General features: G+C 40.7%; 1 protein-coding gene across 1 annotated transcript; it reads right to left on the bottom strand.

The window, feature by feature from the left end:
- Positions 1-16,975: 16,975 nt before the first annotated feature.
- Positions 16,976-19,569, bottom strand: LOC123875322. Its single transcript, XM_045921075.1, has 2 exons — positions 17,828-19,569; positions 16,976-16,979 (listed from the first exon to the last, which is right to left on the bottom strand). Exons 1-2 carry the CDS (start codon positions 19,558-19,560, stop codon positions 16,976-16,978), a joined length of 1,737 nt encoding a protein of 578 aa, XP_045777031.1. The 5' UTR covers positions 19,561-19,569.
- Positions 19,570-25,323: the final 5,754 nt, after the last annotated feature.

Below are 25,323 nucleotides of genomic sequence, written 5' to 3'. Positions count from 1 at the left end.
TTCGTTTTTTCACTTTCTCTAAGTTATTGGTCTAAGTTCACTTTGTTTTGTAATTACTCTGTGATTAAAAAAGTGTTTTGTTTGTTTTTCTCTGTGACTCAACTTTGTTTTGGCCAAGTTTTGGCTAATAAAGTTATTCGTGGACTTCGTCTGTGGTGGCGTTTGCTGGCGCGCGTGTTGTGACTTTTTGGAGTGTTTTTTTGTTAGAAGTGGCCGGTTTTTGTGTTCTGCTAGTGTTTATTGGTGGTGGAACTGACCAAGGAACTGACTGGGAAGCACTCTAAAGGGGCGCCGCGTGTATGTTGGCGGGCGCCGGTACAGACGAAGTCCATTCTTATACATATAGTTTTCCTAACTTGTAAATAATTACAAACTTGACATTGGCTAATCAGTATAAAGCCAGTCGAGAGAAAAAAAAAGTTATTCGTTGCGGGGTAGTGATATTGTAGGTAGTTAGGTATCTAAGTACAAACAAAAATTGTATCTTTATTTCGTCAAAATTCGAAAGTGATTGGTTTGTTCGTTATCCTTATCGACTGTGTATATGTGTTGCTAACACTACTTGCTTGGTAAGTAAATGTTGTATACAATGTAGTTTTAAGTAAATAAGTAAGTAGTTAACTAATTAGGGAATCAGTAATGCAAAAACAAAGTCATAGTATTTGCAACTGAAAGCAGTTCGTTTTTGTATTGACTGTCATCTTATTATTAAGTCACATTAGTTTCCAGAAGTTCATTTAGCTATTTACTACTTAGTTATTGTTGTAGGTAACTTCGGTTTTCTTTACAGGAATGAGAGCGAGCTGAGTAGATACCGGCCGGCGTAACCTAAAATTTGAGTTTTGCTATCGAATCTATCGATCTCTTTGCTGAGACCAAGGTAAGTAGTTAGGTACCTACCTAGTATTGTTCAGTTAACAAAACGAATTTGAAATTCCCGCGTAATTTTCTTCACTGCGTACCTACCTAGTGCGTTTTTTTTTATTCTCTCGTCTGGCTTTACAAAGATTAGCCAATGTCAAGTTTGAAGATATTTTTAAGTTAGGGAAACTATATAAGTAAGGACATCGTCTGTGCCGGCGCTCGCCGACATACGCACGGCACCCCTTTAGAGCGCTTCCCAGTTAGTTCCAGCATGGTTCTAGCACCAAAAACGCCAGTGAAACACAAAAACCAGCCACTTTAAACAAAAAAAAAAAAAACGCTCCAAAAAGGCACCACACGCGCGCCATCAAACGCTACACAGACAAAGTCCACCTAGTGCGTAGCCTCTCAAACTCAAACAGTCCTGTGTTGCCAGATCGCCCGATATTAGACGATTTTAATCTTTTTAACCCCCGATCCAAAAAGAGGGGTGTTATAAGTTTGACGTGTGTATCTGTGTATGGCATCGTAGCTCTCAAACTAATGAACCGATTTTAATTTAGTTTTTTTGTTTGAAAGGTGGCTTGATGGAGAGTGTTCTTAGCTATAATCAAAGAAAATCGGTTCAGCCGTTTGAAAGTTATCAGCTCTTTTCTAGTTAATGTAACCTTCACTTGTTGGGGTGATATAAATTTTTAATTTACACTTGTATTATAAATTGATTAACAAAATAAGTTATAGCTATTTAAAGACATTTCTAAATCCATTGGTATATTATTATTTTACATATTGATTTGTTTTTCTTTTTCAGGATCAGCAGTCAATTTATTCAATCAACAATTATTATTACGATTCTTTTTAAGCTTAACTAATGGGACAAGAAAACTGTTTAAATTTTTGTATAATAAAGTGCCATATTAACCTGTGTACCTTATTACTTTTATTTTCCACGAAAAATAAGGAAATGTTACTTTTCTCGTGAAATTGTTACATTTTGAGATGTCTCGTGTTACAATTGACTATCTGCCACTGGCAACACTGATTTCACGACTCTAATGCCATTTCGAGATTACTATCGCCGCGAGGGACTACTTTGTCCGGTGATTTATTTTCATAAGGATTCATTTGTCATGAGGACGTTTGTGAGTTTCGTACGATGCGACGTTCGTACACAATCGTAGATATTCAGATAGAGTAACAATTCAACATACAATGACATTGACCTAACAAATTAAATAAACGATTTCCAGCTTTACGTCTTATAAATTGTGACACTGAACTTTAACACTTACGTTTTACTGTACCTACTTCTGGTAGATACAAAATGGAAATAGGAATAGTTAATATGATTTGTAATTTTATCTAATAATAATTAATTATTAACATTTAATAATAAGTATCCTATAAAATCATTCAGAATTATAATATTTCCGAGTTGCAAGTTACACAAAACAACCATAATGTAGGTAAGTAATGGTAGTTGAAACACAGCATCCGATCAGGGAGAGCGGCGAGAGTGATAATATGAGCAGCACAATGGGTGTTAATTGTCTACCTGCGCCTGCGCAACGCGCACCTGGCCGCTGGCCGCAGCGCGGCGCGCAGGCTGGGTTCGGGGCGGACGAGAAGTAGGAATGTGGAGTCAAACTTTTCATTTCTAATTAGGTACCTACCTACTGTACCTAGTTATCAACAGCAAGTTTCCGACGCTTCTATTGAACTTATTCTTCAAAATAGGCGTAAAGCGTTAAAATCGTCGAGTCGATTGTTATCATTTTCAATTAGGAAACGCTTTAGAGCTTTCGTTTAGTTTTTCTTCATTAAAAAATGAGGTATTTAAATAATATTCAATCGTAGTATCAACTCAGGCCGGTACTGAATGGCGTCGCTCACTGGATTCAGGATACTGTCGACGCCGCGCGCCGACTCGCGAGCAGCCGGCAAGGCCACCGACATGTGAACCGCCGCCGAAGGATTTTAGCCCTAGGGAAAACCGTATAATTAATATGAATTTCTGAATTCAATAAAACCACACTACTAAAGTCACAGTTCACGTTATTGGTTAAGTGCAAGGTTGCAGTGGCCCCTGGCCTGCGGTGCCGGTGCGCGGCGCCGCACGCGGTCTGCGCCGGCGCAGTCGCCGCTCGCGGCAATCAGCGCATTGTGCGAGTTTTCGCCTGCGCCGGACGCCGGAGCCAAGTCGATGCCGATCATTGATGTTATTATAGTACATTGTTATCATCTTACTTTCAATTCAATATGTTCTATTATAGTTTCCTGTTGAGTGGCGTGGACTCCTACTTACATATTACTTGTTAAATAAGTTTTTAAAAAGATTATAACTGTCGTTATTTGTTTTTTTATGCTTCTTTGAAAAATAAGTTTTTGACCGCGCGAAAACATCACGAGAAAACTTGCATCTTTGAGATCAATTTCTTGATAGCAGAGCAATACTTTTCAATATAGAACTAGAGCACTTTGGATTGTTATGAATTTCATCCAGTTGCTTTTTTTTTCTATTGGACGTTTTCTTATAAGTAATTATCGCAGTCATCAGCCGAAACGACGACGTTCCTGTCATTCTATAGCGAAGGCTTCGAAATATTAGAACTGCCAAAAAATATCTTACGTAGTGTAAGCGAAAATATGATAAAGGCACCTAACAATTACAACGCGAGGCTGCGGCATACGGCAGAGTGGAGTGGTCAGCGCATCGGTCGCGAACGAAATGCGTTCGGGCTCATATTTTTTTTAATATTATTATCTGATCGAACCGAAACTGTTATCTCGATCTCGACACAAGAACTATTTAAGCGCGGCGTCAGCGCCCGACGTCGGCGCGAGGGCGACCGTCAGCGTCGCAGCGAGCCCGGCCGTCAGCGTCGCAGCGAGCCCGGCCGTCAGCGTCGCAGCGAGCCCGAAACGCGCTCATAAACTAGGTAAGTACGTGATGTAACTCATAATATCCCCCTCACTCAATAAGTGCGTAGCTTGCTCTTCAATGAGACAATTATTCGGCCCTTTTTTCGGCCTTTATCAGTTAGCCATGAGGGCTGTATCCAAGGACATTTTGATTTCAATAGCTTTATACAGTTGAGTTGTGGCGACGTCGGACGGCGACAGACCGAAACTTGCGCAGCGAACTTATTGTGTATGTAAAAATGTTGTTTGTTTTGCTTGGAACAAAACTTTACAGCAGAACTAGATACACGAAACTCTTCGCTGTGGATAGTGCTGCGTGTAATTTGGCTCTAAGGGTCAATTGATCACAGATCTAAAGTGACAAATCTTTGACAAAGTTTGACCACCAAGAAAAGCCACTGTGGGTACTATTACGTATTCTGATTTGTGAGCCATGGGTTGCATAAATCAAAATTCTTAAACTTTTAACAATTTGATTTAGTATAATTAATCGTAAATTGTCGAGATAAGATAAGAATACAGATTTCTACAAACCATTTTGCTTGTTTTTGGAGAACAAGTTTAACAATAACGATAACTTCTGTGCTTCGAATGACCCTAAGTCTTAGAACATTAATTCGTGAAGTCAAACTTGACAACAGCAGCTGTTGTAGGTATGTTGCAATATCTTCGGTACAAAATCGTTCTGCGCGTATCAGCAATTCCAATGACTGAGAGTCAGGGGTCGGGCATGTAGTTGAGACGTCTCTAATTGTCATGTATCGGCTAATGATCTGGGGAGCGAGGCGGGGAGGCGGGGAGGGGGGAGGGGGGCGACAGTATAATGCGGCCGGCGAGCAGGCAGCAGCGGCGGCGAGTGGCAGATAAATGGGCGGAAGGACGCTGCGCGGAGACGCATCCGTCGCCACTCGCGACTACCTACCTATGACCGCTGCCTAAACATTGTATGCGATTCGCAAATTGACTACTTCATTATTTACTTTATACATACCGTACCATCAAAAATAACTAATTTGACTAATTACTTGTATCCACTCGCTGACCCATCCTGGCTTTTTTGGATAAAATTCTATAAACCCACATGTAAAATCTGATCGTTTATTATTTTGTTTGCATAGCAAAGCAGCAGGATTCAGGCCGGCTCGTGTATTGTTATCACGGCAGGGATCGCAGGGCTGCAGCTCAAACCAATAAAATTATGTTATTAATAGTGCGCGGCTCCTCCGACTTTCAAGGACAGTAAAATTTCACCTCAAACGAGACAACTTCACAAACTGTCACCATCGCATCCGCGCAGCTCAGGCTCTCTGGTCCTAACCATCGATGGTCCTAACTAAATTATTCAGTGAGTTCTAATATGAATTTGAGACTTTATGACAGCTCTGAGTATTTACACAAAACTGTTGTACCTACATACATAACAGTAGCCAGGCTATGATCTGTTATAATGTAAAATACTTGTACTATCGCGCCAATAATAGTCCAGCCTAGTTCTGTGTTTATGTAACAAAAATACGAAAAACCAGGACGCAAAATTATACCTACTAGATGATGGCCATAACTTCATCCACGTGGATTTAGGTTTCTTAAGAATCCCATCTCTCTCTCTGGGAAACTCTGCGGGGCTGCAGGTGTCTATAGTAACTATATCCCGGATAAGTAATATGGGCAGCGATGCTGTGCACAGTGCAGTCTGGGCGGGAGTGGCCGGTGACGTGGCGATGACGTGACAGTGGCGCTGGCGCATGGCATCCTACATACGCTCCACACAACTACATTTGTATGTAATCGACGCCATGATGGTAACCATACAGAGAAGACACGTGTCCGTGCCACGTCCCCGCTACTCATTACTTCTGTAAAAACGGCGTGAAAACAATTCCAGCGCCGACAACAAGCGAGGGCGCCTGCCTACCTCCTCGTAACGAACTGTTACTGTATTGTAAACACCTTGTCCAGCCATATTCAAACAAATAAACTATTTCCTTTCAATGTCGTGTAAAGGAGACAAAACACGACGGGGCAGACTATACGATCCTTGCCTTGCGCGCCGCGGGCGAGGCTTCCACCGGACAATGAGGTTACCCTTTTACGAGCGACGCGGACGTGGCTATCGTTGTAGAGAGATGTCGTAAGTGAACTGTTTGGTAAACAAATTATTACGTAGGCTGGCCTTACTGTAGTTACAACTGTCGCCTGAGCTACTTATCAGTTTCTGAAGCGGTCAACTCCCGAATAGATGATGTTAACTATCCTGGGCGACAATTATGTTGCTCGAGAGACCGAACGATTGCGCGACAAGCGAGCGACAAAACTGCGAAATCATAAACGGCCGTAAGATGAAGTGTATCTTGTATGACACACCGCGTAGCTGTGAGCGCCAGGAGTGACATTGTTCTCACGCAAATAAACAGCAGCTCAATTACCATTCTTGCGCGGAGCGTAGCAGGATCACATGGGGGAGGAGAGGGGGGAGGGGCGACAATTAACGCGATGATGGCACGAGTGGACTTGTGGCTCACAGTTGAACACCATTACTTGCATAATTTTAATTACATTTTATGAACAACTGCAGAACTGGCAGGATTCTATCAGTAATCGTCGTCCCAGCGCTATTCCATGCGTACATTTCAATGAGTGAGGCGCAGTTCTAAAGAATCTATCTAATGAAGTATATGCAAAATAGTAGATCTAATGCTAAATGCTAGTAGGTAAGCATCTTCATACTTGTCAGTTCGCGATGGTTCGCGGTAACAAGGTCGTACATGGGCCGCGTACAGCGCGCCTCTACGCATTTCAGCGAGAAGTTACTTGTGTGCCTGAGGAAACTAAGGAAAACTGAAGTAAGGTAGGTACCTAACGAAATAATGATGCCATGGAAAATTGGAAACCAATTCTCATTTAAATAACGTCTTCAGTTCCCACCGAAAACTGTTTGAAGACATGCAAAGAGAGCGCGCTTTGCATAATTTGTGATCAATTAAAACGACTGCTATGTTTGGACGTTCAATCATGCAAATCACAATCATTAACTCGGATCACGTATAGCAATGAAAGTGAATTCCGCTGCGGCGCGGCGCGGCGCGGCGCGGCGTGGGAACGTGGCGCCAAATACGGCGGCGCGCCCTCGCCTCCTGCACCGCTCGAAGCCTTGTGCTGTGTGTGGAGTGTGACTGGAGCCAATACCCACAAGCAGAACCTTGTCATATCGACATCGAAGCGGTCACGGGTAATTAGTTGCGATAGCTGCGCTGTATCGACATCGCTCGGTGGGATTCGTGCCTCGTGCTGTGATCATCCACCACGTTGAGTCTGTCAGGTTATCCTAGAGATTAGATAAGCAGAGCTGGAACATGGACCCGGAGCCTCCCCTGCGGCAGGCGACGTGAGCTCGTGCAGGTCGCCACGTGTCGTTCACTCGAGCAGCGCAGGCGCAGGTTCTCAGGCTCGCGGCGCGCGTGTGCGTGCAGGAGCATGTGCGCATGTGTGCGCGGCGAGGAGCGCAGGCTTAATTAAAATACCGGCGCAGGCGGCGCGGGGTAACAGCCTCCAGGGGGAGGCGCGCGGGGCGGGGGGTGCCAGGGGAGGATAGTGCTTTGCTTTAAGATACGGCTGACGATTTTAATTAAATTAGACGGCTGCCATGAAGTGTAATAGATTCGGGACGCCTCCCTATCGGTGATTTAGATTACGACGCCCGGGAGTCCCAAACAAAACAAAAAATAACTTTCAGTACATGATGGAGCTCTCTGAAGATAAAAATATTACAAGTATTTTTAAGGTTAACACTAGTTTGTATACTTTAAAATAATAAAGCCAGCCAATATGTGCAAAGTCAATTTTATGTATTATTAAGTATCTATATAAAAATTTTATAAGCTTTCTAAGTTTCCATCCTGCCTCCAAATAGCGCATAAACCATCTACCATAAAGGCAAATAATAATTTGATAAGTATCACTTACTCACAGTTATTGGATCAGGATGTTTTGCTGATTTTTATCTAATACTTAATCTGCCCTTGAATTTGAAGTTTACTAAAATGTGATATCTATAAAAAAGTCTTGACTCACTGACTGACTCATCGACGCCCAGCCTTGGATCTAGAGAGTTGAAATTTTGCATCGACTAAAGTGGGGCTTTTTAAAATTTCCACGAGATAGGGAATACAGAGCATTTAATTTATTATTTTCGCCGAACGAAACTACTGACTACATCTGAATCAATAGTTGCAGCTACACCCGCTATGCGACGGCCACAGCGACACAGCGACACAGCGACATAGCGACGATAGTACTGCAAGCTCCCAGTGGAGGGTGTTCCCGAGTCGCTACTCGCTGGCCCACAGCCCGCGGCGGCAGCGGGCAGGTGCGGCGCCGCGCTCACGACGCGCCCCGAGCGAGCGAGCCCTCCGCCATATTGTACTACTGTTGTAAGTGTTTGCATTTGTGCCTCGAGGGCTCAGAACAGTAAAGACACACGACTCACTCAAGTTCTGAGTCAGAAGTGCCAGTAGGTAGGTACCTGAATGGAAGGAAAATGTTTTTGTGTAAGCTCCTTGTAGCGTACGTATAACAAACACATGGATAATGTTAACGCTAGAGAATGGTTTTTGATATTTTGTTATAGGTATGGCAAAAATTACAAATCATCGTCATTCTGTCGCCGGCTCACTACTGAGCACGGGTGTCCTCTCAGAGTGAGAAGGGTTCGGCCATAGTCCGCCACGCTTGCCGAACTTCACCCACTTTTGAGAACATTGTGTAGAACTCTCAGGTTTCCTCGCGATGTTTTCCTTCACCGTGAAGTTGTTATCTAATTAAGTAAGTAAGTATCAATATCACAGGAAGGTGGTACACAATATGTTGTATTCTTGTTGTATGTATTTTCATCATCGTTCGTCAATCGAAGTAAATAGGTACCTAAGTACATTTGAGTGAACAACTTATACCTATTAACAAGATATAAACTGCGGCGGTTTGTATGAGAGAGAATAAATATAGAATCAGTCAATAACAGTCATGATATTCATGGGTCGGTCTACATCGTGATGAAGTCCGCACTCCGCAGTGGGAGCCGTGATGGATGATAACATTGCTCTGTGCGTTGCGTGCACTGTGTTGTGTCGGACAAATTGAACGGCGACGACCGGTCCCGCACACACACGCACGCACACACGCGCGCCGACATCAACCTGTACGCATGCGCTCTTCCGCTGCAGTTTCGCCTGCCGAGTCTCGCCGCTCTCGAATTTAAATCGCAGGAAACAGGATACCTTATTAACATTATCCTTTCTCATTCATTTATTACTAACGAACCGTGCCTACTCCACGATCGAGGCGACTCGGTGTTTTATCGCCAAATAGTGTTACGGAAGTCGTGGCGCTCCGGAGCGCAGCGCGCGGCTGCCGAGACCTGCGTTACTCGATAGAGATGATCCTTTCATTGATTATTTCCAAATTAAAAGAATTACACGGAGGCTCGCCGGCGGCGGCGCGGCGCGGGACCGGTTCCCCGGCGGCGGGCGGTGTTCCCCCCGCACCCCGCTCCCGGCACAATCTCGGCGCGGGAACGCTCGCTGCACCCTGTTTATTTTTAGCCGACTGGTTAAGACAAATCCGCGTCATTTCTACCTGTAACCTGAAGATCGTAGAGCTGAATGCGCTAATGTGACACAGCAGCCACGGTTCCTACACATGCTGCAAGAGCCGACACGACATCGCCCTACTCTACATATCTTGAAAAACACTTTTCAACATCAAAATGCTTTATTATTGTTAGTATGAAAGTACTAAATGCAATAAATGAGTATATAAGTAGGTAAGTAATAATGCTGATTACACATCGTGTCTGAATACACTGACGTGATGCTGTGGTATATTTTCTGCAAGTGACTTGAATGTTGATTTAGGCACCTATTCTCATATGTATTCATGTTAAGATACAGAAGAAGCAAACCAGCTAATTCATATGGATACCTGTACTGTTTATATAGCAATTATACCGAGTCGGTTTCGGGAAATAATAATTTTGGACGTTGGAACTTGGAAGTATGAAATGGGTACGCGAGCAACGAAAGCAGAAAGCTGCCTCAATTGTTGCGAGTCCAGTTTTTGCGCGCGCGCTGCTCGCAATTGATAAATCGTTCTCAAAACTGAGAATATTGGAAGACAATGATACCTGAGTGTCAGTTTTTGCCGGTGTAGGATCGTGGAGGCCGGCGTGCCCGCACGGCGCGCGGCGCGGCGCGTGACGGGACTGCTAACGGAGTCGAGCTGGGCAGTGCTACACCACAGGGCTTAGCTAGTGTCGCTACTCGCTACGTCACCACACGAGTACCTCACTGCTAGTACAAATGCTTTTCGTTGTCGTAGCGAAATACTGGCTATAATTTCTAGGTTACATTTCGAGATCGTACTTTTGTACTTAAGTAATTGATTGACGACTCGAGCGCTAACTCGCCAATAAACTGCGGTGCCGTTTGGCGATACGTAAGTTATAATTTTATGTGCATAAATGAATTTAAATTGAATTTTAAATGAGTTTAATATCATTTTCCATTTCATCACAAAACTTTGGTCAACTCTGATGAAGCATTAACTAGAATCGCTGCAATATTGATTCATCCTGTTCCTACTAAAGTAACATTTTGACTCAAACTCTACATAAATAGTTTACTTGGTGCTTCTAGTACCTAACTGATACTACACATCAAATCTAGAATAACTGTACCTAATCAACACAGCAGTAAAGCTGCAATAGTGAATCCACTCGTCAGTCGGTGGTGATGTGGTCACATTGAATCGTCATAGTTTCTTGAACATGTGCTGCGACGAACTTATTTTGCTTTACGACGGAGTTAAATATTTAGTTAGCAATAAAACCTGTTAATACCTATTGTTATTATGTTGTAATGTGGAAGGTTTACTGTTCAATGGACGCGCACGCCGCGTGGGGCGCGCACGCGCACGACGCGATCTACCACAGCCTGCATCAAACGGCTATTGTTACACCCCGAGCCAGCTCTGCGCCGTTGTTATTTATTTGTTTGCGGTTAAAGTTGTCACGACAAAACCGCATCATAAAATGTGATAACCGATTTGATATTTCAAATATCAACAGTTTGACTCTGAAATAAGAGCAAAGCATATCTGTTTAATTAGAATAAGTAAAATTCAAATATTATGTTTTATTTCACGATGCACAACTATTGCTATGCGTCGGATTGTCTACCACGTGCACTGGGTTCGGAAAATCTTACATTGCACTGAAAACAGGCGACAACAAACTCTAGACCTACTTACTACTAGAAATCATAAAAAGTTACAGTACCTTCCGGCTTCCTACTTAGTACAAGTATCAAGTTGTTCTACTAATCTTCTTCGCTTTATAACAAAAGGTTTGTTTCTCTTCCCCAAGCTGCTCTGCCCCCCCCGTGAAATGTAATTCAAGGATTATCTTAATCGCATTAGAGCACGACGCAGCATCCAATGCTTAATTACTGTGTAACGACCTGCTCTAATAGTATTTAAGTCCGCTCTGCCGCAGACATAGCTCTGATGATGATTGTTCTCTATTTGATTTTATTACATCGAGTTAATGCTTTTATATACTCCTTAATACCCCTCAATATTAATCTCTCTTCGGATATTCTTAAAACAACATGTCCGTATCAAAATTGATACCTATATCTAAAACGTAATGAGTGTTTGAAATCAAATAAAACACAACAGATTGATTAGATAAGAACAATTCTTATCATGGTTTCTCTTCACTGTTAAAGCAAGTGTAATTTTTTTATTTCGGAGTGAACTGTAACTCTGTGTGTGTGTACAGCAGCTGTAGGGATCCCAAATTCCGCACATCGTCAGTCATCAGTAGTCGCCTCTCGCGCGCCGCGGCCGCGCCACTCGCCGGTCGACATGACTCACAGCACACTGACTCCGAGCGACGCACAAAATCACGATCACACACAAATCAGCTTTCTCTTTTATATGAGCTGTACTTGTTATTAGTTTTATTAATACGCCTGCACTGCCAGGTAATAACTATTCAAATACAATTTCATTCTGGGAATCTCGGTCTATTTAATAAGTGCGTGTGGCATCTTCAAAAGACTTTGGTATCTTCGACAAGGTGTTGTGAGCGCGGTCAATAAAGGAACCTAGGTAGGTATTTAAACCACAATTTGAGCATTGTAAGTTTATAGCTAACAGAGGGGTCAACCTGCGTAGGCCAGCGAGGTGAGACGGAAGTTGAAGTTCGTGAGCTACTTGTGATTGTTATTCCAATCGCTGACACAAACACATTAGCTGTTTGCTGTTAGCTGTTTGTTTAGGATGCGGCGAGTGGCCCCGCGCCAGTGCCTCGCCCCTCGGCCTCGCTTATCACTGCTCCACAAACAAACTTCAAATCAATTACGTATTTGTCCTCCTCCGTAGGAATTCCCTTAAATAAGTAGACACTATTTACTTATATTCTTCCTTAAAAATAAAAATGAGGATTGTCTACGAAGGACTCGCTAGTAGGCAAGTAGGTGGTCCGGTCACAGCGCGGCCGTGTTGCTAACAATATTGAAAACCTCCTGGTCACCTAACTATGTAATCGGAGAAAACACAATGATGTCGTGGACGAAGCGAGGACGTTGGTCAGACCTGCTTGATGAGAGAAGCGCCCGACACGCCGACACGCCTGTCTGCGGCGCCGTTCGCGCGGCCGCTACTTACCTCACCGAGCACACACAACAAAACACAGAAAAATGGAACATCATACCTAATGAGAATGATAATAATTATACAAAGGAGAGCCACGTCCCTCAAAATTAGGGGAACGACGGAGGAAGATGAAGAATTGCTTCCTTTTCAATTAATATACTTACCTACTTAGTACCTTCTAACTGATAAGTATAAGTATCTGAATTAAATGGTTTTTACTTTTAGAAAGTAAGATAAGTAAAAATAAATTACTTAAAAGACAATAATGGTGAGACATGATAAGTAAACAGGGGACTGCGTTCAAAACATGAAGATGTGTAGGTATTGCTGGACACGAGCATGAAGTGCACTCCGCGTCGTCTGCGGAGCCTGTCGGCGGAGAGGCGGCGCAGGCGAGCGAGCGGAGAGCTGTGTTTGTACAAACGGAATTAGAGAAACGAGGGTCAAATTAACGCGGCCCAAACTTTGTTGTTAGAAAAAACTGGTCGTTGGAAAAAACAAGAGTGGCCGCGAGCGACCAGGTGTGCGCAAACACGGCCGAGTGGCCGAGCGGCCGAGCGACCGAGGTTTGCCGACCACTCGCCGACCCCCGCCCGCTGTTTGCTCGCCCCACACCAAATATTATTGGACGATGATACGCCATTTGCGCGTGTCGGCCGTCGGGCGTCGGGCAGCCGACCCGACACCCGTGGGAACCTGGCCCGCTCTCATATCGCCTTTTGCTTTTTTACATTTAATGTGTTATTCTTACTGTTGGAGTTGGAACGCTCTCAAATATCCAATAAGCATTCAATACTGGTTCCGCTCAATTTATCCTGCTATCCCAAATTATGAATGTCAGTTGTAAACAAATCCTTCTACGTAATGGGTTCACTATAGTTTCCTATGGCTTTTAGTGTTGGCAATTAATTTTATCCTTTAATATTAAAAATTCAATAGCCTGTCCGTGCTACTCACAATCGTTGACTTCCATGAGAGACGCAGATGCAGAGTGCAGCCAGAATCCTCGGATATCAATAGGAGCTGTGTAACATACTCACCTTCGCTATGAGTCCTATGGGAAACGAGAGAGAAAAACTCAAATGCCATTCTTGTTTGAAACCATACCTATATTTATTTTATTTTATTTAACATAAATAACATTTTTAGGTATAGGTACATAGTCCCGCATCTCTGATCGCAATTCTTTGCAAGGTTTCCGAGTGAGTAGAGTACAATGTACATTGTACATACATGTGCTTGTGCAGCATACAAATCGGCCGCACAGAGACGCGCTCCGCGGACGCATGCTCGTATACGAGCTGCACAATATGTCACAATATGCATCGATATGCCGCACCGCTCCCGTTCCCACCACCCCGCGCCCCTCACCTCGCCTCCAGCGGCCTCAGCCAGGATACACATCACTACGGAAACCTGTCCTCGTCGTGTTTTCCTCAACCCTCTTGAACTCTGTAAATATTGCCGAGCTGATTAATTCCGAGGAGTGTAGAAAAAAGCAAATTGTACTCCATCGAAGAAGCGTAATAATTATAAATTTTCAAAGAATTGTAAAGTGATCATGAAGTGAGAACTTTGGATTAGAAAGAGAGAATAAACTTGAATAGAAAGAGAGAATTTGGATAATTTAATCAACCTATCTTAAAGCAGAATAGGTAACTATCTGTCAAATGTATCACGGAAGGCATACTGCTAGTGTGTGTGTATAGCTTGGTCACCGGCGAGGCAGGTCCTCGGTTCACATCCTACGATACGTAATAGCTGCGACGTAAAAACGCGCGCATGTCGCGACGCGCGGCGCGCCGACACGAGCGCGCAAAAACGCGCTTCCTTTCCCGTTCAGCGAACTTCGCCTCATGACGCTGCCGAGTGCGGAGCTGCTCTCTGCTCCGGCCACTGCTCGTGTCTGACATTATAGCATCATAACACAGAAAATACTTTTTCTTTTGACGTTCAATAATAAGGCAAAGAGATCCCTTCATTAAGCTATATTTTGATTACTTATGCTTTGTACCTACATCAAGCGAATATGGTTTCCAGTTTTTGGATTAAAACCAACGTTGTTGATATCACGTTAAAATAGGTTATTTCGTGTTCTTGTAGATGCAGCTATGTAGTGAAAAAAAATGACATTTCAATCGAATACGTAACCTGAGAGCTTTTTGATGTAAACTCATCATAAACCTTAAAATGCATTCGTAGAGGTCCATAACGAAAAGTGTTTAATATAGCCATAACTCTACAGACACTAGAAGTTAATTAACATATGTTATGAACTGTCATGTTCCCGTGGCCGGCAGGAGCGTCGTAAAGCTCTCGAGATGCGGCCGCTGATTGCGGCTCGAGTGGGAACCGCTCCGCCGTCGAGCTGCGCGCACCGTCGCGCGACCGGCGCGGGGCAATTATCCAGTAGTAACTGTTAAAAGATAGGAGACAACACTTGAAGTGAAAGGGATGCAACAAGCACTTGACCTTGGTGATACTTCTTGTACTTTTGGGTTTTAATATTTTGTCAGGATTGAAATTAAACACACCGTCGTCCATTAGCTTGCTATCGAGAAGAGGGTTTTTATTTTGTACCACAGACTAATAACACACAGAGACTAATACGACCCATAGTGTAACACCTCCCTTACAAAGAAAAAAATTGAAGCGGAACTAAAGACAAACATTTCTAATACTGTACCATGTACCTACTTATAACATATTATATATTTATACTATACTATAGTTATGTTTTACAATACATATATACATTTTCCTCCGAACAAAATGAATTTATCGTTAATATATTTTTTTTTTTTACAACACTACTTGACATTGACAACTTTGATAGAATTACATTAGTATCTGTGGCAATTTTGACAACTTGACTATTATTATCGGATGACATTGACATGACGTTTTACAATTTATTTTTATACAAAACAAATGAAAACTTAACATATTTAGTCTAAAATAGATTTAACAAGTGTTTTCGCTAGTAAAACAATGAAACTTATTTCTAGAGGATGACAAACAACTTATGAACTAGTTATATTACAACCCATATCTTTCTGGCTGACGTATTAGACGACCGGTTCTGGAACGTTTTACAGGAGTGGATGTAGTGGAACTGGAGGATGAAGCTGGTTTATTTGGACTTGGAACGCTGAGACTTGGATTATCTGGACAAGGAATGTTGGAATCAAGTATAGACTCTGTTGACTTGGGTGGACTTTGTTCAATTTGTTGATATTTTGGAGAAAGAATGTGTTGTCTATTTCTACGAAACTGACCTTCTGGACTTGATATTATATAAGAACGTGGTTCAGGACAGACTTCAGATATGATACCTGGTGTCCAAACATGATGTGGTTGTTTTTTGAAATAAACTTTATCACCTTGGTTTAAAGATGGAAGTGATTTTACATGTTTATTGTAATAAAGTGAAGTTTTATGTTTTTGTGTTCTAATGTGTTGTTTTATTTTCCTATAATCAGGAATATTAGGTTTTAAGTTACTATCTGAAATAGGTATTTTAGTCCTTAGTCTTCGTGACATACATAATTGTGCTGGAGAATACTGACAGTCTTTAGGAGTATTTCTATATTGCAGTAAAGCTAGAAAAGGATCTGTATTGTCATGAAAACATTTCTTTAGGATATTTTTTATTGTACCAATTGAACGTTCTACCATTCCATTTGATCTGCTCAGATAAGGACTTGACATTATGTGTTCAACGTGCCATTCGTTTAAGAAATCTTTAAATTCTCTTGAGTTAAACGGAGGACCTCCGTCAGTTATGGCAATGGATGCTATGCCATGCCTGGCCCATATAGATTTTAGATGTAAAATTACTTGACTAGCAGTCGTTGAGTTTAATAATGCAATTTCTGGATATTTTGAAAAGTAATCAATGACTATTAAATATTTTTTATTATTTATTTCAAACAAGTCTATTCCTACTTTATTCCATGCTAAGAGTTTATAGTCATGGGGAATTAAAGGTTCTTTACTGTTATTCCTGCGAAATGTAAGACAAGTATGACACTGACTAACATATTTTTTTATATCTTTATTAATATTGTGCCAATAAACAATACCTTTGGCAGATTTTATACAACTGTTTATGCCTTGGTGACCTTCATGTAAAAGAGTAATTACATAGTTTCGCATCTTAGTTGGCAATATTATACTTGAGTCTTTAAACACAATGTTGTCTATAACATATATTTGATGTTTTAAATCAAAGTATGGCTTGACTAAAACTGGAACACATCTTCTGTGCTCAGGCCAGCCTTCTTGACAATATTTTATTATTTGAGATAGAACTTCATCTTTGACTGTATTTTCTTGGATTTCTTTAAGTTTTTCTGGACTGACTGATAATGTACTAGATATTGAGTTTATGTGCAAGTCTAACTCTTGGTCTACTTCTTTTAAAGTTTGCTCTGACAACGCAGCTCTTGACAAAGTGTCTGCTATATACAGGTATTTACCTGGTTTGTAAATGACTTTTAGATCATAAGGTTGAAGTCTTAACATGATTCTTTGTAGCCTAGGTGGTATGTCATATAGAGGTTTGTTCATTAATGAGACAATCGGCTTATGATCTGTTTCGACAAGTGTTTGACGACCATATATGTATTGGTGAAACTTAGTACAACCAAACAATATTGACAACAACTCTTTTTCGATTTGGGAATAGGATTTTTGACAAGATGTTAATGATGCACTCGCATAAGCAATTGGTTGACTATTATGAGAAATGACTGCTCCCATTGCATCTTTGGACGAATCGACTGACAATGTTATGTCTTTATTTGGATCAAAATAAGTTAAGACAGGAGTTTTTGTTATAATATCTTTTAGATTATTGAAATCTGTGTTGTGTTCGTGTGACCATGACCATGTAGTGTTTTTTGACAATAATGACCTTAGTCGTGACGTTTTTTGTGACAAATTTTCTATGAAAGGACCTAGATAATTGACCATTCCTAAAAACCTTTGTAGTTCATTAACATTTTTAGGTGTAGGCATATCACATATTGCCTTGACTTTACTTTCATCGACCTTGACACCATTTTGACTGAAAATATGACCTAAGTAACGGACTTCTTGTTTACAGATTACTGACTTTTCTTTATTAAATTTAATGTTTATCTCCCTAGCTCTTTTTAGAACATTTTCTAGACGTCTGTCATGTGTCTCTTTGTCGGGGGCATAAATTAAAATATCATCTATCATTATTTTGACACCATCTAAATCTTTGAATCTTTTTATCATTTCACTGTGAAAGATCTCACTAGCTGCATTAATTCCAAAAGGTAGTCTAAGATAACGATACCTTCCTTGTGGAGTGTTGAATGTGCAAAGCTTTGAGGATGGTTCATCCAAAAGAATCATCCAGAAACCTTTGTTGGCATCTAGAGTGCTGAAGTATTTGGCACCTGACAATGTAGATCTAATTTCATCTATGGTAGGCAAAGGGTAATGAGGTCTCATAAGAGCATTATTTAATTTTCTAGGATCTATGCATAATCTCAATCTACCATTTTTATTTGAGGTAAGTACCAAAGAATTAACCCATTCGGTAGGTTCTTCTACCTTTTTTATTATATTATTTCTTTCCAATATCTCTAATTCTTTATTTAAGTTTTCTACAAGACGGAATGGAACTTTCCTACAAGGATCAATAGAAGGGATTGCATCAGGTTTTAGGACAAGATGAGCTTTAAAATCTTTTAAACAACCTATACCCTCAAATAAGTCAGCATATTTAGAAAAAATATCTGTTTGCTCTAGATTTGACTGAAATTTGACAATGTGAATTCTTTTAATTAATTTTAATTTTGTACATGTCTCGTGACCAATAACATTTTTACATGACAAGTCGACAATATGAAATGTTATTTCATGAGACTGATTATTATGAATAATAGGTAAAATACACACACCTACTGTTGGTATGATTTCACCACTAAATGTACTAAGCTTGTAGTTACTTTTTTGTAAAATGTCTGACGATATATTTAATTTCTTGAAGTCACTGAGAGATAAAATGTTCGTTTCTGCACCCGTGTCCAAAGTGAAGTTAACAGGTACTTTATTGACTAGTAAATCTATTTTGAAAGCACTATCTTTACTTGTATTTGCATCACATGACAAAATTAATAAAGGTTTGACTTCTTGACACTGAGAGATTGTGTTAAGCTGTTTTTTGTTACGGCATACCTTAGCAAAATGGTTAGGTTTTCGGCACAGGCTGCAGATTACTCCTATGGCTGGACAACGAACTCGATGTATCTGCCCACATCGATGACAATTTTTTGAACTGATGGACGGACTGACATTTCTTTGCTTGACTGGACTGACTGGACTATGTCTTGATCTTGCTGGACTGACTGAACGTGAACTCCTTCTAAAATGATTTAAATTATTATTAAACTTTTTGTGACTGTTGACGTTTCCTACAAATGAAGATGACTGTGACGACGATGTCTGTTCCCCTTGAAGGACTTTGGCTTGCTGCCTTGACGTTTCTAATTTCTTGGCTAAATCTATGGAATCTTGAAATGTTTTTGGGTCATTTGTAAGAAGCTTTTCTCTTATATAATTATAATTGCTGTTTAGGTTCCATGAGAAGACATCTTTTAGGATATTATCACGCAGTTCTTCAAAACCACACTGGAGACTTATGTTCTTAATGTCTGTAGCATAAGATGCTATGTCCTCATTTTGACCTTGTTTTCTGTTGAAGAGTTTATGTCTTTCCATGGTGATGTTGACTTTTGGAAGAAAATATTCCTCGAACTTTTTGAGTAGCTCTTCGAAGGTAATTTTGTCGATATCCACATTGAACGAATAAAAAATTTCCAGCGCTTCGCTTCCAATGCACGCTAACAAAATGGCTACCTTACGTGCCTCTGTTTCGTTTTCAAAGTTGTTCGCTCGCATAAATATTTTTAGATTTGTAGCAAAGTGTTTCCATTCTACTTGCATATTGGAAGAGTTTATATCTAATTTCTCCACATTGTTGATGAGAGAAGATGCTGATTGTACGCCTTGTACGCCCGCCATGTTGTCGGATGACATCTTAGATTTTACTGGTGGCGTTTTTTCTTTGTTTGTTTCCGACATTGTTCAATAATTGACTTTTTCTTCTTGGAGTTCTTTTCAGTTTTCTAATTTTCGCCAAATCCCACACGTGACACCATCTTGTACTTTTGGGTTTTAATATTTTGTCAGGATTGAAATTAAACACACCGTCGTCCATTAGCTTGCTATCGAGAAGAGGGTTTTTATTTTGTACCACAGACTAATAACACACAGAGACTAATACGACCCATAGTGTAACAATACTAATATGAGTAAGTGTAGTTGAAACGTTTACGTAAAATTGTTTCATTATCTCATAATGTTTAGATTAATTTACATCAAAATTTAGTCCATTTAGTGCATCTCCAACAATCTTGAACCTTTTTTGTTGACAACCATGCGTGGTTTCTGAATGTCAATATGAGTAGGACCGAGGTGGTAATAGTACCCACATCCACATAGGCTTCGCTCCGGACATATTCCGCTGAGCAGTTTGGCAGCGTTGATGGGCAAGGTCTCATCTCGTAATTGTGCAGAGTGCGATATAGTGAAGGCTCTATACTGCATATTATAATAGCTGAATGTGTCTGATATGAAGCTGAAAGGGTTTTGCACCATATATAAGTCTTCTAAACACAGGAATATGAAGCAGCATTCTTGCCTTCCCGAGAACGCAAGAATGCTATACAAATTAGTAAGTATTAGGAGGGCTAAGGCGTCATCGATGTATATGGATTAGCCTTTCCCATACAATTCCGTCCGTAAAAATGCGCTTGAATCTTACGTCATCGTCATTGACAAAGTCAATAGACTTTTGCAAATTCTATTGACTTTTTGAGCGCGTTTTTCATCTTCGAAGGGCCTATCCATATACATCGATGTAAGGCGTAGAGATTAAGATATTTTTGAGATAATTTTGTATATGTTTTAATTCTACAGGGATGACATGTTAACTTTGTGACCAATCCCCTTACAATAAATTTGATTAAAAAAAAAGACTTGAACCAGTCAAACCATTGAAAGATTGTCTATTTGCCAAGTTCCATCCCGCGCTCTCCGCTTTAGTTGTTCGCGCAGGTATCGTGGGGTAGGGTGGGTATCTACGCATGCGCCGATATCGTGCTTGTTATCTAACTATCATAAGAATAACGTGTTTAACTTCCTTCTTGCATGTGGTGGGTGTTATTGGCATTGGTTTTATCCGACTGCACCCCGCACCCCGGCCCTGCAGGCTCCCAGCTTCCCGGTATGTGGCGAGTAATGACAAGAAATAGCTCATTCAATTCTTCCATGAACCACTACTATGTATCTCATATTGCGAGAGCACGTTTTTCTTAATCGTTAATAATTCGTTTTTTTATCCCCGGCGCTTAGCGTTCACGTTTATGGAAGTAGTTGGTAACTGCAGAAAAAGTTAATAGTTTCCTTCCTTACCATATACTTGTTATATTGCTGCGTACAGTTAACGACGTCTACTCATTTTGGGTCATCATCATCACAATCAGCCGGTCTCCGGCTCACTACAGAGCACGGGTCTCTTTGGGTCTCTAACTCTGCCACGCCGGGTCAAATGCGGATGGGCAGAGTTTGCGCACCTTAGAGAACATTATAGACAGCTCTCAGGCATACAGAGGCTCTGCAGGTTTCCTCACGAAGTTTTCCTATACCTTTAAAGTGCCTAGCGAGAGATATTTAATCGCTTAAAAGGGTTTTACGGTTTAGAGAGAGGATTTTTGTGTCGGGGGTTTTAAAATTTTCAATTTTAATTTTTTGGCTACTTGGACTTTTTAGTTTTCAACAACAACGATTCTTCAATTTGATTTTGTGTAGTGTATTATCGTTCATAAGAATAGGTATTGATTCTACGTAAAAATTTAATTTACCTTACATTTTATTTAATTATTGTTTACATGCAGGCTATGCCGGGCGGCGGCGGCGGCGGGGGGGGGGGGGGGGGGGGGGCTGTGGGTGCAGGTGCGGGTGTGGAGGAAACAATTACACGACGAGGTTTTTGCGGCGTGCGGCGACAACGCCGCGGTGGTCCCTCGCTAATGATCACATCCCCGACCTGCCACACCACTTCAAGTCTTCTCCTGTCGGCACAGGGCTCAAAATGCTTTGATGCGGGGACTAGTTTAATTCAAATGATATGTGGGATGGATCAGCGGCGGACAGACAGAGTGGCGCGTACACTTACTATGCAAACTACGACAAGACGCGGGGATTGACGTTTCCTTTTCGTAGAGAGTTAAAAAAAAAAAATAGCAATTAACGTGTTCCTTAGTGAAATCCTAAATACATTTTCAGTCGTCGTTTTACCTTATTTACCTATAAATTTAATTTTAACCAGAGCCTGAAGCGTCGGAAGCGCAGCTGTGGTCACTCGGCCATAAGTTCCTATGGTAGGTAACACTGGGATATGGAATACCGTTCATGATTATAAGAAGCCTTGTTACAATAGTTAAAATCTTTGCCCTGTATCACGTAGGTTACGTGATACGGATTATCACACTAATATTATAAAGGAGAAAGTTTGTATGTGTGTGTGTGTGTGTGTGTGTGTATTTTTGTTACTCCTTCACGCAAAAACTACTGGACGGATTGGGCTGAAATTTAAAATGGAGATAGATTACACCCTGGATTAGCACATAGGCTACTTTTTATCCCGGAAAATCAAAGAGTTCCCACGGGAATTTTAAAAAACCTATATCCACGCGAACGAAGTCGCGGGTATCAGCTAGTGGTTTAATGTTTATGTGAAAGTTTAGAATTCTTTTACTGTTATAAAAACTGTAAAAAAATTAATTCGCTCGCAGACATGCGTTCGGTTGCGGATCCTTTTCTTGTAGACGTATAAGTAATGTTATTATTTCCTACAAAGTCCTACCTACATAACATTCCTCTTGAAATGGTCTAAAACTATAATAGACGAGGAAGAAGTTATAAGCGAACATAGAGATGAACTACAATTGTGACTTTTTGTTTTACACTATTTAGAAATAAATTGAACGAATTCATGTATGAAAGCATCAGAATCGTAGATATATTATATAATAATAATAATAATTTTTATTTCAGGCAATATAAGTCACCAGACAACCCATAACAAACAATAAAGAAAAAGAAAAAACACAAAAAATTATATGGCATTACATACAGTAAGTTCTTTTTATATTATCAAATATTTTGTTCAGAATGTAAAGCTGCACTTTAACTGCAGTTAAAAATCAGATCTTTCTTTGTATACTCTTGAGGTTTAAGACCGAGATACTTAGTAGCTAGAACTGTATCAGCAAGCAATGCGACACCAAGCTACCAACTACTACCAAGCTACCAAACTACCAAACTACCAGCCGCACACACTGGGAGCCTTAAACCTATCACTGGATGTTTCGTTAACATTTTTCGTAACTCGTTAAGCTCCTAGTTGGCCGCTAGCAACTGCATTAGCACTTTCAAGAGCCTGAACCCGGGGAGTGTGAATCATTCCATCGATGCCCTCATTAAAGTATATTTATTATTGTAGCTATTAAGTTAACGAGGGGTATCGCTTCAGCGGTCGTTTTAACAGCGCGAAGTAAAAAGTTTATTCCTACTACAGCTGGTAATGGGTCGATCTATCAGAGTTTTCACACTTCTGGATGGCCATACTTTCACGCGCGCCATATAAGCGAGTAACTAATGCGCTCGCGCGCCGATCAAATAAATTTCCGCAACCGATGCCAATTAAATTGATGAAGTTATAAAATACTTTCTTATTCTCACTCGCGTCATCGTACTTATTCTTTTTTCTTTATTAATTTATTACCGTTGTAGTTACTGTAATATTGCAGTCGTCAAATTACCCGTGTTGCTACTGGCAAGGAATGGTACGAGTAGTACCACGGGCAATAAACGGTTTTAGGTGTCAATTAAATTCCCAATAATGCGGTATTTGAGATCACAAACAACTTTATTTCGTTACTTTTGTTTTTATTTATACACAGGTCTCCATTAAAGTGATTGCATTTTTAGGCTGACTCATAGTTGACTCAGACGATTTTATTTTCTAAATTCGTCATTGTCAGTTACAAATATCCTATAAAGTATATCATGTGGAAGCCACGCACACAGGGTAGGCTCACTACTTACTCGCTAAATAAATAACTTAATTATTATTGCAAATGGTCTGTAGTTTTTATAGCCGCGCCGGATTGCTGGCCGCCAATTAAATGTTACTTATTTACAAATTAACTTTACAATCTTAGCTCTTGAGCAATTCATCTTAAATAGAAGCTGAACTAACGATGGCGATGGCTGGCCGGTCGTTGTACACAAGCAATAAAACCTGCCAATATTATATTAGTATCCGCTACAACAGGTTGTATGCGTCGAGCTGGACATTAGAAATTGTGAATTTTTACCGATCGATCTTTAGATCCAATAGGCAGTAGGTACTTACTTTGTTTTTATTACTTGTAGAGCAAAAAACCTTTAAATCAGGAGCTAAATGAGCATTATCAGTTAAGAGTGCTCCATCTTTGGCTCATTTTATCAGATGGGATTGAAGCTAAGCATATTATAATAAACTAAATATCTAAGTTTACCTAGACCATCGGTTTTTGTTCGTACATATTACATACTTATATAAAAAGTTTTTAAAAACCTGACTGTGGTTTTCTTTGCACTGCTGTCTCAAGCCTGTTATGTGTTTAAATAAGAAAATAATTATTGGTTTTTCACATTTTAAAATGCTGCCATATTGTTTTTTTCAAACAAAATGACACTCGAGACAAAACAGTGTCACTCGAGATGTTATAAAGATTCTAATGATAGCCCTTACAATCAAAACCCAAAAAACACTGCTGTTTTGGAAAGTCGTATGAAAAATACTATCATGTCAGCATTGAATGCATTGCTAAAATATTATTATAATAGATAATCGCATAAAGTATTATCTAGTTTGCGCCGCTGTGCGGTCCGTCAGCCGTCGCTCGAGCGCCATCAATCTGTCGCGTAATTGACAGGTTATGTTTCACACAACGATTACAATACCGCGTATCTGCAGTTACGAGATCTACTCGTGTGGTTACGAGCGTCGAGGGTAATGTATTCGGCACAGATGCGCACAAGTGCGCTGCGCCCGCGCCGCACAATGCAACACCCCCGCCTGCCAACTAACCAGATGGGCGGACGGGCGTTCGCTAATAGCAATATTGTTATTGTGTGCCGCTCGAACATTATAACCGACACATGTTATGATTGAACCACTGTGCTCACAGAACTAACGGCCTCTGCGGCTTTACAAGTGGGACATCGTGGGCTGCAGCGCGGCAAAGAGTAGGGAGTTTTTTTTTTTCTAGCTAATCTCAGTAATGATGTATTTTTCTAACATCTTAAGATTCGAATGCCAAAAGACCCACAAGTAGGGCTACTTACTAAAATAACTTATTTTTCATCAGTAAAGGGCAAAATGGCATACCTATAAACTTTGACCGAATGTTACCTGTCGAACAACAGCTGGAGAAAATATAATTACGACCCATTTATCATAAAGTGTGTTTGTTTGTTGGTTTATTGACGTGAATCTGCTCAATATAATATCGCTATTCGTCCGACTGCAAGTTTTGCATCAGCTTATCCTTCACCTTTCCATCAGCTGTTTTGAAGTCGGTGAATGCGACCTACTTACTTATCACTTACCTTCCGTCTCATCGTACCGGGATGTAACTCAACCTTGGACATTCATAGAATCCGCCGCCTGTG

The sequence above is a fragment of the Maniola jurtina genome, chromosome 19, assembly GCF_905333055.1.
Source record: "Maniola jurtina chromosome 19, ilManJurt1.1, whole genome shotgun sequence".
In the NCBI taxonomy this organism is placed as follows: domain Eukaryota; kingdom Metazoa; phylum Arthropoda; class Insecta; order Lepidoptera; family Nymphalidae; genus Maniola; species Maniola jurtina.
This window is presented reverse-complemented; position numbering and strand designations above follow the sequence as displayed.